We start from the raw sequence: 13,560 nt of genomic DNA, 5'->3' as shown, positions 1-13,560 counted from the left end.
GAAAACGTTAACATTTTCCTTTGCCAAACGGAGTTATCTGAACGAGAAAGCAGAAATGCACCCGATTATCTTTTCACATAAGTAGGAATTGGGAAAGGAAAAAAAAAAAGAGGTGGAATATTAAAGAAAATCCTTTCGTTCATATTTGCCCGAATCGATTTGCACTTCCAAATCCAATCGCCTCATGGCAGCCTGAAATCCATGGCTTCGTTAAGTCGGGCATGGTCCACATTTTTTTTTTTTTGGCATTGTATGATTGAAATCCTTCGTTCACTATATGTTGGAACCCTGTCCAAATGATATCCAGTATAAAGGTCCCTCCATCATAAGACAAGCGAGAAGCAATACCCAGTTCGGCGGCGAGAAGTTTTCAGCGGCGGAGCTCACAAGAAATCTGATGCCTGCACGGAAACTCCACGCATGGAATTGTATCAAATGGAAGTTTTAAGTTTGAACCTTTTTCTGCAATTGTTTCTGAAAGTTAATTATGTTATGTTTGATTTTGATTTTGCTACCTGATGGTTAGGTCTGCGTACGGTTTTGGTCAGCCATCTGGCTTGACTTAGATCCTGTGTAATTGGAATTCAGGTCTTAATTTGGGACCTACGCCCAGTCATGAGGTTTTCTATTTTTAATCTTTATTTTCTTGAAAGAACAGTCCATGAGTCTTTAACTTTTAGTATGGCTCAGATTTAATCATTTAACTTAAATTATGTCCAACTTTAACCTGGGTGTAGCTGATCAACTCGCCCCCCTCCTCAAGAAGAATTTCGCTGCCAAAACATCAATCATGCTCGAATGTTATAAATGTCCTCATCATCTAAGCTTGCCATTGTAATGACAAATGATGTTTTAAAGAAGTGATGATGTGGAATATGCGGTCAGTTAGGCACAGAGAGAGAAAGAGAGAGAGAGAGAGAGAGTTGCGCAAACTATTGCTCATGATCCAATTAATGCATCATTTGCGTTTAAGGATGGGTGATGCCTGTTCCACGCATGCATCATAGGCTTATAGTTCCCACAAATATGACCACATTTATCTTTATATATTGGTGAATGAACGCTAGTACGTCTGCATGCTCCATAATGGTCATAAACATCCTCACGATTCATGCAAAATTCTTCTCCTCCTCTTCTTTTTTTTTCTTTCCATGCACCTATTCAAGGCTACCCATTTTACGTGAATTCATGCCAATGTTGCTGCTTGTGCAAGTTCTCCATACCCGACGTTATGTCATCGAGACCACCACGTACGTCTTTGCACATGAAACCTGCCATGTCATCCGGGACCTAGAAGACCGTGATGTATATCTATTCTTATATCAAAATGCTACTTTTCTTACGCCAAAGGCCTAAAATACTAACAGGTGATAGGGTTGCTACCATTTGTGATGTAACGTCTAAAGCATGCATGAATGCTTATGCGAGCTCTTTGGGTTGAGCTTAGTGTTATAAGTACTGTCATAATCCAAATATACCAGGGTTTTCTTCGTCCATCCATTAAAGCTCGATTGCTGCAAAGTGGAAAAAAAGAGTTCCTGGCCTTCTCGGTGTTTAACACACACACGCGTCCCTCGATGTACGCGCACTGCATCATTTTATGTATAACATATTTATTTATGTATTGTCTGATATCCTTGCTAAAATATGCCTCTTTGCTCCCTTAACCGTCATTTTCTGAGCTCTGTGAGAAGGGTTATCTTATTGGCAGAGATAGACTTACTACTAGCTAGTTTTGTTGGGCGTCTGAGTCTTTTTAATTTCTTGTTCATCCGTTCAATGAAATATGAAGTGGTTTTCAATTGTTCTCTCTCTCTCTCTCTCTCTCTCTCTCTCTCTCTCTCTCGCACACACACACAATGACAAAATAGAACTCTTATACCTTCATCCACCATCATTTTTCACACACACACACACACACACACATACATACATACATATATATATATATATATATTAATTTATACCTGTTGGGGGACAGATGGGGGATCCGGGACTTTAGTCTCATATTGGAAGAGTAGCGGAAAGAATTGTGCTTTATAAGGAGGGGTCACCCCTTTCCTTCCAGAGGGCCTTTTTAAGGAGGACGAAGCCGTGCCGGGAATATTGCCCATCAAAAGCAGCGCACGATGTAAAGCACGTGCGTACTTTCCAAAAACGGACAATACCTCTAATCGGGACACAGTCACTTTTCGCTCCAACAGTTGGCCCTAGAGGAAAGGCTCCGCCAAAATTTTTCCGTACAAATCCTTCTCGCTGGGGGGTAGTGTTGGGGGGGGGATGGGGGACTCGGGACTTTAGTCCCATATTGGAAGAGTAGCGGAAAGGATTAATTGTGCCTTATAAGGAGGGACCACCCCTTTCCTTCTAGAGAGCCCTTTTAAGAGGAAAAAAGTCGTGAGGGGAATATTGCCCATCAAGAGATACGCACGATGTAAAGCACGTGCGTACTTCCCCAATGCGGACAATACCTTTGATCGAGGCACAGTCACTTCCCCGCTCCAACAATACCAATTTTATTTTTTTAATAGGACCCCAATGTTTCTAGGCGGCTATATACATCCTCAGAATTTTCATGGTAATTTCAAGTTGTAAACTTAAACCCCATGGCTGCCTCACAATTGCGTAGGCATGCACGAAGATAAATAAGGATGGAGTTTTCTCCACGCTTGTACATTGATACATTGCAGTGAGCATGGATGCATGATTTCTTCCAAGGAATGATATTTTATGTAGCTTGGTTGTTCTGTATTCAGTATTTATTGGTTTTGCGTAGGTTTCTTTTATGTTAACAAAGGGGTCTCGCAAACCTCCATCCCCTCTTGATGTTTTCAATTAGAAAAAGGAAAAAATGAAAGGAAGTAAAAAAGAAAATGGCTCCACAGACCAATGGAATCATTGAAGTCATGATAAAGAATTTTGCTTGCCCTAAGATCTCTTGATCTTCTTTGTGAGACTCGTGTTTTAATCTTTAATGGCTTCACCTAATTTGGATGTCACGCATAAATTGCTGTTTGGCATAAAATAATCTTCACCAAGTGGATTTCACATAATAAATTTGCCGTCAATATCCAACCACAGTACCCATCTTGAAGTTTAAGCCCCTTGTGAAAACCTTTTTCATTGGATAAATCTTCAAATAAGTGTTCATTTTATTCTTAATATATTAATGAAATCTCCAAAGCATATATATATATATATATATATATATATATATATATATATATATATATATATATATATATATATATATATATATATATATATATCAAACTCATGGACTTCTACAAATTATTTCGGCACAGTCATTAACAAACTTCTAAATTGCTATTAGTAAATTTTTTTGATAAAAAGCCGCCTAATTATCAGTGATCTTTACAGAAGCTACTTCATTTACTAGAAAGGGTTGAAGCTCTTGGCCATATATCAAATAGAGGCAAGGGTCAAACCAAGATCTCCCTCTCTCTCTCTCTCTCTCTCTCTCTCTCTCTCTCTCTGTGTGTCTCTGTGTGTGTGTGTGTGTGTGTGTGTGTGTGTCTGGAAAGATGACATAGGTCTCTTTCATCAACACAACTTGGCCAGTTGGCATAGCTTCTTCATAAAGGTTGATTGTGATAAATCTTCAATATTCTTCTCTTGCCAGTGCAGTATCTAATGCAATGATTAGAGTTCTTGAGAATGACCATGAAAGCATGAGTAGTTAAGAGGATTTCATATATTTAATACTCCACTGATAAAAGAAATTTGTAATTATTGAAGAAATTCTTGCAGGTTGAAAACAAAACCTTGGCAAAGCACATAAACTGGAGAGATTGAATACTATTGACCTAAACAATTATGCAGCTATTAAAACATGGACTAATACATCCTATCTCAGAGAATTGCACATCAAGTTGCTAATGATTGTCTGATATATAGTTCAGTAGGCAAAGAGTATTTGGTATGGTGTTACAAGATTATACAGATGAGTTAAGATTTCAGAACTCACATATTCATTGTTGTTACAAATGAATAAACGGCAGAATTTACCCGAGATGTGATTATGTTTGTGAATGATCCATTGAAGGCATTTCAAAAGGTGACCATCATAGCTAATGGAAGAGTAAATGAATATTCCCAATGGTAGTGGCGATTTAGTGCTACTAATGTGGAGATAACTAGCTGAGGTTGTTAGATGTCTTATCATGACATTTTGCTTCATTATTATTAACTCAGTTAAAGTCTCAAATGATAAGAGACCGTAATGCTTAATAAACCTTAAGGCTTTACAAGAAAGATGGAACATTCCAATTGTTCAGAGGATTAGTCTTAACTACCGCTCAACATACGATCTTTTCTGTTGTGCTTATCACCTAATGGAGTATTAGTCTTTAGCCTCCATGACACTAAGGTGGACAATGAAAGAAGTTTCTTTTGATGTGGAACTCGACATCATGCTTATCAAGAATCTCCACAACGAAAAACAAGTGCCAATAACTGTAGAAGACAACAACCAATTTGGACATTGCATAATTGCTTGCGCACTGAGTGACCACATATCGAGCAATCAACAGAACAATCACTATCAAAAGAAAAGTGTCGACCATGACTAAGGCCTTGATTAGAATTGCTGTTGGTAGTAGAGCTTTTGGAGCTTTTGAAATCAACACAGATAAGATTGTTTCAGAGAAATTAGTTACAACAAGGATTAGATGATGGGATCCGATCAAGTATAGCTCCACTCAGATCCAGTTAGATCGTGATTGAATGATGGGATCCAATATTAGTGATCTGAGTCATCTACTATCTCTAAATTGCTCATATATGAAAAATAATATGATTTCTAGATTCTTAACCTATGCATCAAGTGGTCAAAAATTGGATAATTTAGATAAATAAGAAAGAATATATATATTTTTGACCACTTGATGCATAGTTTAAGAGGTTTTTAAATTATATAATTTTTAGTCTGTAAGCAATTTAGAAGCAGTAGATTACATCTAATGGCTCAGATCATTGATGTTGAACCCATGTATGATTTGACGAGATCTGAATTGAGATATACTTGAGTGTAGCCTAATTCACACAAACACATATATCATTCTCATGAGTTATTACAAGAAAAAAGAGAATGGAGTTCAACTGGTTTTTATTGCAACTACTCGGCGACATCAGCTACAAGTCCATCGCAGATGAGACTTAAACTTAAGATGCAAATAATGCATGCTTTACATTCTGCATGATATTCTTCTCAAAAGAAAAGAAAAAGGAATTCATAAAGGTATATATATATGAACCACAACATAATGGTGCATATGGAAATACTCTTCATTTAAGGCATATTAAAATTACTAGAATATATACTTTCATGAATCCTTATATCCACACGAATACATGGTTGAATTGATTGGCAACCTCACCACCATTTGACAAGAAGACCAAATATAAGGGAGTGGATCCTCATTTACTTTAAGAGAATCTTTCTTTCACTCACCACTAGATGCAATATAAATAAGTCCCCCTATATTAAGCAGCATTTACATATTTATAGTGAGTTCTACGATGTTAGGGTTTATGTGCTCTAAAACTATACATATCAAATGTGTCTACTTGTCTTTACCAATACCCATCTTTAAGAGGAACTTCCAACTGCCAAGAAATCTATGAAAGGAACACCAGCCTTGCTGCAACTCTCCTTGGTCTCCTCTTGTTCCTCTATGCTCGAGCAACACTTAGTATCAATAGAATCAGTGTTTACTTGGAGAAAATCATAGAATTCGATTGAGTTTTCTCTTTCCCTATCTCCATCTGCAATGATATTAGCATACCAACCCAGTATAAGAATTATGTTTTAGTGAATTCACCATGCAATAAAACCAAACTTCAGAAATTTAATTACCTGCAACCATGTGGGGATAATAACCATGGATCTGAGAATAAAACTCTTTTTGATCCTGATGGTTATTAGCTACGGAGTCGCCGCATCCTCTATAATATTTCTCAATCAGTGCAACGATATTTCTAGACTCGGATTTCCTCTCTTTCCCTTGTTTGGGTTTCTCATCTTTGATTGCAGAGCGATAAGACCTCTTTGAGTAAAGTCTCGACCTCTCTCTACACCTTCGTGCCATGATCACATGCCAATGATTCTTGACTGCGTTGTCAGTACGACCTGGGAAGAGCCTTGCGATGATGGCCCATCGGTTCCCATGAATTCGGTGAGAAGCAAGGAGTCGTTCTTCTTCCTCTGGGGTGAAGGGGCTGCGATTGATCCTTGGGTCCAACTGATTGAACCATCTCAGCCTACAGCTCTTTCCTGGTTTAGGTTTTACTCAACATGTTACTAACTTTTAAAAGCTAACTCAAAACTTTGAACATGTGCGAAGACAAAAAAATTCTTCAAGTTCACACAATATGTTCTTAATTCCTTTTTTCAAAAATAAATATAAGCCTCCCTTTATCATCAAGAAAAAAAAAATACAGGAAGCAAAATATGTTAGAGGAATAACTCTCTCTCTCTCTCTCTCTCTCTCTCTCTCTTAAAATAATAAGAATAATAATAATAACAATAATCGATGAATCAAGTTGCACCTGATCTCCCTTGAAGCTTCTCAGCAATCGCGTTCCAGTTATGAGGGCCATATCGGGCGACCAACTCCCTGAGCTTCTCATCCTCTTCAGGCCTCCAATGGCCTCTGGTGCACATCTGATTTGAAGAATATAAGAAGCCTCTCCCTTTAGTTTTGATAGATTTTTCCTAGCGAACGAAGGGCCAAGAGAGACCGAGATGCTGAAGGAGAAGTTTATTATAACAGGTGGTGGGAGTTCTTTTTGTTAGCAGCTCTTAAGAGTCTCTATTCTCTATCAGTGAAGATATTGACATAGATATAGCTTGGTCTAGGTAATATATATTAAGAGGAAGAAGACAAAGGCATAAGCAGAATGGAGATATGTGAGGAGATATATAAAGAGCTTTAATTTCTCGTTAGTAAGAGAGAAGGCAGAGAGTTAGGAGATAGTTACACCAGAGGATGATGGTACGTTTGGGCTAACAAATACTATTTTATTATACATATGGAAGCGAGAGAGAGAGAGAGAGAGAGGTGGGGTGTGGTTGCTTGGTGGGGTGAATTCCGTTCCGCTTTCAACATCTCTCTAATGTTTCCAACCTACAACCTCTACTTAAAACCAACCCATCTCTCTCCATCCTCATACATACACACATAAAATAATATACACATTTAAGGAACCACATGCAAGTCTGATACACCAATGCTGGTCTATATGTAAGTCATCTTGTAATATTAATCCACCAGGCAATTTAGAGTGATCGGATGATCCGGAAGGGCTCATGCTTTATTTACCTACCATTAAACCATCATATTTAAGCTAAAATGGATTCTCTGGATGGGTTATATAACTTATGCATCTATATTGGCGCTATGGGTATATATACATACAATAGTTGCTTTAGCTGTAGACAATAATAGTACAGCAGACGTTTTCTAGTTTTGTTGGGCTTTAGGCCTAACTGAAACCAACAGTTGCCCTAGAACATCTGCTGCTCGTGGAATCTTGGAGCCAATATGTGGTCTAGGGTCAAGTTTAAGGTGACTTGTTGCTGTCGTGGGTGTACTCTTGTGGGAAGTTTTTTGTTGCTTAAGGTTACAAAGCACCCAATGTTTGTGGTCTCATTATCTAATGGCATTTTGATGGATGCATGCAATAAAGAAATCCTTCTGATGTTTCTTAATTTATTGTCAAGGCCATCTAGAATTCTCTCTACATCCACTTTGCCAGGACTGAATCTAACTGTGTATTCGGGTGATTGTAGGTCCTAAGATGACAATAAATATACTCTCTGAAAAGAAAGCAGGTCGATTAGGGTTAGGAGTATCGCCGGTGAAGGAAAATTTAGATTGCTGTCTAAGTTGGTGCATGCGCAAGTAAGCTACATGCCACTTGGTATGAAACAGGTTAGCTTGATTCACTATATAAAGGTTTCTTTTTTTGGAGGTGCGGTATTAAAGGTTTCCACTAGTCATGGATGCCATATAAAGCTACCTTGAGATATGTGCTGGCTCCTTTCAACAAAGATGGACAATGTATGCATATTAGACTGGAAGCTTTTTGAAGTAAAACGTATCTATAAAGAGGCTAACAGTGCTGCAAATTGGAAGCAATATGCATAGCTAATTACACTGGATCAATTTTGTGGATGGTTGTGGTGGATATTCTTTCTAATTAAGCTTCTAGGTTTTTTTTTTTTTTTTTTTCTGATACATACGGATGTATTTAGTCTAGATTTGTTTAATAAATTCGGTTTATCAAAAAAATAAAGTTGGCCTTTCATCTCAAAAGAATTCGAATTTGAATGGTGAAGGACCAAAAGTAGTCTCTTAGATATTTTCCCCCTCTACCAAGGGATCGAAATATCGGCAGTATAAGTTCGAAAGTATATAGTAAGGCCAACACTATTTAGGTCAGGCTGGCACTTTTCACCGGCATGGTCGGGTTCCCAAATCCTAACCTAGCTAGATGGTGCATTCGCACCGAGATGGAGATGGTGGTGGTAGTTGTGGTGAGAGCAGAAAAGCACTTCTATGTTTTATAGAATTTGGTTTCAAATACGTAATCTTTGAGCTTGCATTTAATTTGGTTTTTGGCTTATCATCAGAGTGAACATCTAATTTCCATTTGTTTATAGGATAGCCTGATACGCCTGGCAATAGAACTGCAACTATGGCTCTGTCCTCTATTCCTCAAAATATTAATTGTTAAGCTTCAGTCGTTCTAGATTTATGGTCAACAAGAAAGAACTGCTTCTAGGTTAAGTGGTGAAGGGTACAAAGTCTACTTTAACCGTTGGCCTAACACCCTCCTGCAAGGTAGGAAATAAATTCTTGTGAACAAAGCAATGTACAGTTAGCTTCCTTCCGCGTGTCCAATGAGAAGGGAGGTACATGAGACTTGTAACCATCGCCATACATTGTTTTCAAACAGGTGGAAAATAGATCGCACACACAAATATTAATTTAAGGTGTTCTTTCTAGTGTACCTTTATGGGAATGGAAAAACAAGTGAGCTCAAGAAAGGATTAGTTTTCATTGCTAAAGTAAAAGACGAAATATTGCATCGATAGCTCTTATCTATTATTGTTTCTCTTCGTTGTTGGTGAGCTCGTTAAGCTCCAGCTACATGCACATTCTTGTACTAATTAGATATGGTTATTAATCATGGGACTCAACCGGAAGGTAATACCAGAAAACCAGTCAAGCCTCTTTGATTTGGCCACAAGCATTAGTTCTGATCCATATCGTAGTCTATGATAAAATAGTTTCTCTCTCTCTCGCGCGCGCGCGCGCGCGCACTCTATCTTAGGAGATATTTGGTTGGATCATGGTCTCTTATTCATCCGGAAGTGACTGAACTAGCCTTTTTTTTCTTAAAAACCCCCCGTGAGGTTGGTAACAGTACACCCACTACCAGAAAACACGCGTATAGTGACGGAGATTTCCGTCACTATACCGTGTTTCCGGTTACTAATATGGAATTTGTGACCGGAGCTCCCGTCACTGACTTCGTTACAAAAACACGCGTCGCTAAATTCTCCGTGACGGCGGCGATTCCCGTCACTAACCTCCGTGACAGAACCGCCGTCACTAAGCCGTTACAAATTCAAGAATTAAATATTTAAGAAATTATGTATTTCCCGTCACTATCCAGTTGCGGAGTTAGTGACGAAGGCAACTTCGTCACTGATTTTGTCACAGAATGCGGTCACAAGTTTGGTCACTAATCTGTCACGACCTTTAGTGACAGATTTAGTCGTCACAGACATGGTCACACATTTTGTCACTACATTTGTCATTAATCCCGTCACTGACCTAGTGATAAGTTTACGGTCACTAATTGGTTACAAACGCGCTGAGCAAAATCAATTTTTATTGACCAAAATCCGTCACAATACTTGGTAAACAATTTAGTAACCAAAATTTGGTCACCGATCACAATCTAATAACCTGGTACATTTGGTACATTGATTGGCACATAATAATAATAATAGTAATATCATTAATAGCAAAGGCATTCAACATTACGCAAAAGTCATTTTAAATGTCATTCAAAATTGGCATCAACATGTCCTGAATCCATCAAAATCAAAGTCTAAAAATATGTCATAAAGATCAACAGAGATTTCATTCCTCCTAGGAATGCAAAGACCTATCATCTAAGGCAAAAACAATTATAATGAAGCATGATCAGCAGAATCAGAATCACCATTACTCCCCCGATCTGCATGCCTTGGTCCAAAGCCAATCTCTTCTCTCATCTTTTGAAGAACCTCCTCTTGCCATTTTTTCTTTTCCTGCTCAAGAATACGTAGAAGGTCTTCATGAGTGTACAGCTCTGGAGCTTGACCTGTAGAGGTGGAAGCAGATGATGATTGCCCAATAATTCCAGTGAGATCCTCTAGGGGACTAAAGCCATAGACATGGCCATGAGTTGGGACATCAGTTGCGTCAAACCACAAGTCATAATCACGTGGAGGAGCATCTGAGGTGGAGGCATCACCATATTTTTTGGAGTATTCAGCTGAATACTTTGCCTGCAAGTTGATTTAAAAGAAGAGAAAAACATTATGGTGGATCAAACAAGAGATAAACATGAGCAAGCTCAATAATATTTATGAATTATAAAAAAATTATACTTACCATGACAACTTCACTTCTCTTATGAGTGAAAGCATTCAAAATGGAATTGCTAACTAGGGGAATGAGCAAAACTTTGGACCCGTTGTACGACCAATATTTCACCTTTGCCCATCAAAATTGTTTTCCTAATTCAACCTTTCTCATAAGCCGGATCGTATTGTGCAGGATAGAATCCAATATTCCAGACACCTGAAAGCCAATAAGGTCAAATTTTTCATACGCATTTGGCAGTACAAAACCGAAGATATCATTTAAAGAGATCGAGTGCAAACCGTAAAAATGCCTCCAATGATAGCACATACATTTGTAATGAAGTGCGAGAAGGATTTTGGAACTTCAGTTACCAAGACCTGAAATTCAAAATAACGATGAGCTCACAGATTTTGAATTTGGTAAATGTGTATCCAAGTGTCAGAAACCAGCCTGCATAGGAGAGGGCTCAAAATGGAATTTGGCAGCAGGAATATGCAGACTGTGCACCAAACTACTGTGGGCTGTATACTCATACTCCTCTAGCAATTTAAACTCCCGAGAAGATTTTCTTGATGCTATCTCAGTCTTTACCAATTGAAGGTAATGCTCAATCTGCAAATCCAAAGAGGGTACATTTAGATCTCTCTTCACAGCCTCTGTTTCATAATCGGCATGGTACAAATAGGTAACTCCTGTTCATTGCTATCTGACAGGTGATTAACATTAGAAACATCAAAACAGTGTAAATATAGGAAGTCAATATTTCACTTCCTGTCCAATTCCTCGAAAATAAGTTATGGCTTGGTGTTCGTGCTGCTAATGCTAAACTAAGCGTCAACTACTGATATCATGATGGAGCATCAAACAGTAACAAGGTATCTGATCAATCAAAAAATTTTAAGTACATAGAAATGGTTCCGAGACTTACAGTAACATTTGCATTAACATCATAGAAGATTCTGCAAACTCAAAATGGTGAATGAATTCAATGCAGAAGCTTATTTTACCTTTTTGACAAGCACAAAACCTTCTATTCTACACCCACTAGTCAATGGCGCAGGCCGTTTTGCTGTACCGATAGTTTGACCAGATTTGTCATCCAATGCTAGTTTATGGAACTCTCTTGGAACAGGTGCAACCAGAGTTTCCATTGCCTAAAATTAAGAACTCCAAACAAGCAGTTAAACCAGTTAACAGGGCTAACAAATAAAGTGACAATGCATATGCCTAACTCTTATGATAGACGAGTACACTATAAGGCAATGATGTGCAATGACAGTGCCAATGATTAATTACTGCACATCAAATTTAAATCGAAACAATAAGCATACCACAACTAAACTTTCTGTGTCCCGTTCTCCATAATAAGATTCATGTTCATGGTGGCCATGATTTTCCCTGTGGCAGATGATATAGTAATCACAGTTATTTAACTAAACAGCAAATAAGATATAACAACATGACCATTAACATTCTAAAAGACTACTTGCTAGCCCAGGAAAATGGAAGACAGCAGAAGTTAATTGACAACATCAACAAAAGCTAATTCAGCCTCGTAGAAAATGTAGTACTTGAAATTTTATAAGCATGAACGACAACAATTAAAAGCAACTAAGACAATTTTAAACATATCAAAAGTACATAAAACAAATTTGCAGGCAAATTTTACTTATGCACGAAGCTCAGAGGACTAGGTTGCCCGTAACATCAAGTATTTACTCAGTGCTCACTTGTTTCTTCCTTCATTAATAGGATTTTTAAATATCTATGTTGCATAAGGCTCACATAGAGGAATTTTAGCACAATTTCTTTTCAAACAATAGGAGTTCTAGAAGCAGAGGTGAGGCATATTAAAAAATAAAAATATCTCAGGCTAAATATTCCTCCATTTAAGGGATCAAAATAGATGGTCGTGCTAAAGGAGGGTTGAAAAGAAACATATAGAATTTGAGCATGCTTAAGATAATTCAATGTATGACTAAAACTAAATAATATTCTCTCCCTGATACCTGTTACATTGAACCCTTATTTTTGGGAGACCTACTGTTCCGAGCTCTCTCGCTGCCCCACCACCTCTCTCTCTCTCTCTCTTTCTCTCTCCGGGCTTGGGCAAAATCTACCGGGATCGAGCTTGAAGAGGAGGAGGAGGAGGAGAAAACTCTTACCGGTGACTGTGAGTCGGTGACCGGAGCCGCGGAGGTTGCCGTCCGGGGGAGAAGGACGCGAAGAGCCGCCGGCCGGTCGTTGAAGAGGCGACGACACCGAGAGGAGGCGGCTATCAGGCTCTCAGCGAGGGAAAAGGGGGGGCGGGGGCGGCGGCGGCGGCGGCTCTCAGCGAGGGAGGGGGGCCGGCGGCGGTGGCTCTCAGCGAGGGAGGGGAGGCAGCGGCGGCTCTCAGCGAGGGAGGGGAGGCGCGGCGGCGGCTCTCAGCGAGGGAGGGGAGGTGCGGCGGCGGCTCTCAGCGAGGGAGGGGGGGTGCGGCGGCGGCTCTCAGCGAGGGAGGGGGGGCGAGGGAGTGGGGGGGGGGGGGGGGTGGGTGCCGCGGCGGCGGCTCTCAGCGAGGGAGGGGAAGGGAAGGGAAGGGAAAGGTTAGGGTTTTTGTTAAGTCGGTTTGCAAGCCAAATTGTATATCTAAGGCTGATTTGGGCTAAATCGGTTTGCAAGCCAAATTTCATATCAAATTACTTTTTATTTATAAGGCTGATTGGACGGGACTTGCAAGGCAAAAATATTTTTGAACTATAAAGCATGATTTCCGCGAGATTTTGTATTTTGATCTTATTGGGTGTATTCATACCCGTACTGTATGAAGCACCCGTTCTCAGCAAAAAAAAAAAAAAAGAAAAAAAAAGAACTATAAAGCATGATAAAAAAATTCTATAAAGCAGAAAAC

General features: G+C 39.1%; 2 protein-coding genes across 3 annotated transcripts; both read right to left on the bottom strand.

The window, feature by feature from the left end:
- Window positions 1-5,306: 5,306 nt before the first annotated feature.
- Window positions 5,307-6,918, bottom strand: LOC103713740 (transcription factor MYB52-like). The gene is made up of 3 exons (XM_039127109.2): window positions 6,571-6,918; window positions 5,879-6,295; window positions 5,307-5,787 (listed from the first exon to the last, which is right to left on the bottom strand). Exons 1-3 carry the CDS (start codon window positions 6,683-6,685, stop codon window positions 5,612-5,614), a joined length of 708 nt encoding a protein of 235 aa, XP_038983037.1. The 5' UTR covers window positions 6,686-6,918; the 3' UTR covers window positions 5,307-5,611.
- A 3,157-nt stretch (window positions 6,919-10,075) lies between these two features.
- LOC120111887 (protein disulfide isomerase-like 5-4) lies at window positions 10,076-13,033 on the bottom strand. 2 transcript variants are annotated; one of them, XM_039130027.3, is made up of 7 exons: window positions 12,833-13,033; window positions 11,999-12,065; window positions 11,675-11,821; window positions 11,118-11,279; window positions 10,997-11,044; window positions 10,695-10,883; window positions 10,076-10,588 (listed from the first exon to the last, which is right to left on the bottom strand). In XM_039130027.3, exons 3-6 carry the CDS (start codon window positions 11,816-11,818, stop codon window positions 10,806-10,808), a joined length of 432 nt encoding a protein of 143 aa, XP_038985955.2. In that variant the 5' UTR covers window positions 11,819-11,821; window positions 11,999-12,065; window positions 12,833-13,033; the 3' UTR covers window positions 10,076-10,588; window positions 10,695-10,805. The 2 variants fall into 2 exon arrangements, with proteins under 2 accessions (XP_038985955.2, XP_038985954.2); XM_039130026.3 differs by having other exon boundaries at window positions 10,967-11,044; window positions 12,833-13,032.
- Window positions 13,034-13,560: the final 527 nt, after the last annotated feature.

This window comes from Phoenix dactylifera, chromosome 7 (assembly GCF_051530095.1).
Source record: "Phoenix dactylifera cultivar Ajwa chromosome 7, Ajwa_hap1_PhDact_Kaust_v1.1, whole genome shotgun sequence".
Taxonomy (NCBI): Eukaryota; Viridiplantae; Streptophyta; class Magnoliopsida; order Arecales; family Arecaceae; genus Phoenix; species Phoenix dactylifera.
Note: the sequence above shows the minus strand (reverse complement) of the source record. Positions and strands in the feature narration are given on the sequence as shown.